Source organism: Neomonachus schauinslandi, unplaced genomic scaffold (genome assembly GCF_002201575.2).
Source record: "Neomonachus schauinslandi unplaced genomic scaffold, ASM220157v2 HiC_scaffold_1268, whole genome shotgun sequence".
Classification (NCBI taxonomy): Eukaryota; Metazoa; Chordata; class Mammalia; order Carnivora; family Phocidae; genus Neomonachus; species Neomonachus schauinslandi.
In genome coordinates, this window is record NW_025409958.1 from 1 (window position 1) to 2,632 (window position 2,632).

At 45.3% G+C, this 2,632-nt stretch overlaps 1 protein-coding gene across 1 annotated transcript; it reads right to left on the reverse strand.

The window, feature by feature from the left end:
* Positions 1–511: 511 nt before the first annotated feature.
* Positions 512–1,558, reverse strand: LOC110569789 (melanoma-associated antigen B10-like). Its single transcript, XM_044912339.1, is given in 1 exon segment — positions 512–1,558. A coding segment is annotated over 1 exon segment (1,047 nt).
* Positions 1,559–2,632: the final 1,074 nt, after the last annotated feature.

Sequence of the window (2,632 nt, forward strand, 5' to 3'; positions counted from 1 at the left end):
TGTGCAAGAGGTCTAATTTATTATGCTATAATTAATTCTACATTCTTAAATAATCTATATGTATATGTATACAGGCAATATCATTTAGTTTTAAACTAAAAGTGAAAAGAAAATGCAATATTTAGCCATCTTTTACTTTTTTCTCTTTCTTGACTCCAAGTATTTTACTGCTGAATTCTTTTACATTTCCAAGGAAATGACTAATCCACTGACATGTTACCATGTTCCAAATCAGTAAATAAGATTAGGAACTTCCCAATTTGGATTACAAAATAGCTATTTCTTACTCCTAAATCTCATACACAGCACAAATTTGAAAATGTCATTCATAAACTTGGATTTTTGAAGCTAATAAACCTTCTATCAAAAGGAAAAACAATTAAAAATTAACATATATAATAGGAACATAAACGTGTTATACACTGTTGTCTCTACCCCACCCTGACCTTCCACTAATGAGAACATGGATTTTTTTTTTAACGACAAAATGAAGAATCTGCCTCAGACTTTACTAGGTGTGGGAGGAGCTGCTAGCCATGGCCCTGGAACGTGCACTGGCCATGGCCCTGGAGCGTGCACTGGCCTTGGCAGCAATAAGAGCCCTGGCTGCAGCTCTGGCTTGGGCTCGCTCTTCCTCATCCCTCAAAGCCTCTTCATAATAGAATGGGAAGGCAGTGGGGACGGTATCATGGATCTTGGCCAAAAACTCAAGAACTCTCATCTTGCTGGTCTCAGCATGGGCTCTGGGACCCCACAGGAACTCATAGCGTGGAGGATCACTGTTGACCACCTGCCTGTACTCCAGGTAATTTTCTTTCACCAAATCTCTGGTGATGAGCTTCCTGGGCTCTCCATAGATGAAGTGCTTCCTTCCAGGGTATAACCCCATCATATTCAGCACTTCCCAGACTTGCTCCTCAGTGGCACAGTTGCCCTTTGTGAAGATCACTCCCAGGATGGTCATCAGCAGACCAGTCTCAGGCACATTACTATCACTACTCAGCTTCCCATCATAGCTTGGTTCCAGTTTGTTGACTAGCACATAGATGTGCCTATTGGGATCCACTTCCTTTATGTCAAGGCCAAAGACCAGCTCCAAGTGCTCAGAGGCTTTCCTGAGGATCACGTGGAAGTAATTCCTGTAGATCTGAATTACATTTCTCAGCATACCTGCCTTGGTAATGGGCTCTTTCGTTTGATATTTGTACAGCAGGTAGTACACCAATATAAACACCTTCTCCCCTAGAGGGCTTCTATTGAAGGGCTCAGTGGCTGTTGGGTTCTGGGAGGATCTTGGCATTTCCTGTACTTCATTGGTGCCTTCATTTGATCTCATGTATGACACGGCTGCCATACTGGTGGTGAATGTGGCTGTCCAAGGACCCTGGGGATTGCAAATGATTCAGCAGGTGAGCCCTAAGGAAATGTCCTCAAAATGAGGGGAGGAAGAGGAGTGCAATTGAGCAGTGGTTTGAATACTTACCAGATCCTGTGACCCTTCTCTGGCCTGGCGACGTTTCTCACGGGCCCGGAGCTTACTCTTCTGACCCCGAGGCATGATGACTCTGTTCAGGTGCGGCAGAGATGTGGACAGGTGAACGAGTGACCTGGAGGAAAGAGGATAAGATGGTGTGTGCCCCTTCATAGGGGGATGCCGCCTTGGCTTTATTGATGGCTATCTCTGTAGGTTTTCTTGTGTGCACTGCTCAAGGAATCCACAATGTTCATGCTCTCTTCTCAGCCTGTGAAAGTAACGAGTTCACCTTAAACTGCTACCTGCCAGATCTGCCTGGGACTTTCTGGGGTGACAGCAAGGCCTAGAATATCCAGGCTCTATGGTGCCCCTCTGGGGTGAGTGTGTTTCTCTCACTTCACTTTCAGGGCTATCATCTTGGCTTCTGGCAGCTTCCGGGATCCCTTTACTGTTTTCATGCTGACCTCATTTCAGTATTTCATCTCCCTTTGATTCCAGAGGAGAAATTGAGGGAGACCTCAACTGACCATATCTTCCCAAGGATGACAATAAGGGAAGAGCTCAGAAGGACTCTCCCCATCCTGGGGTAATTAGGTCCTTACTCCTCACTCAGGGTCCTCACCTCGTCTTCTGGTAGGGCTTGGTACTCTTCCCTCTCCTGGTGTGAGACTTATCTTTTTAAGACAAGGCCCTTATATTTTAAAAAATTACTGAGGAGGTCATTAGGGAGCCCTTACCCTGATATATCTGTCTGATACCCTGAGGGCTTACAGCATGGTTAGTACTCTATGCAGGCCTGCTTTGATATGAAGTCAGTGGTTTTCTCAGAACTTAGTCAAGGTCTTTCTCATTACTCTTGTTAGAACCTGTAACTCCTCTATCTGCTGGTCTAAGGCTGATGCTCCAGCCCAATGCCCTCACCTCTCTACGTTCTCACAAGGAGAATTCAATGGATGCTTCATCTGGCAATTCCTGCCCAGGACCTGTCAGAAATCTGTGGGACCCCTTACCTTTTGCGGTAGGGGGTCCTCTCAAACTTCACTCACGTTTTTTACACCACCTCCTGGCAGGACCTAGAAGTAGTTCTTCTGATAACCTAAAGCAGCCCCTCTTACATGAAGCCATTCACTTTTTTGAAATGCCAGATTTTGGAATTCA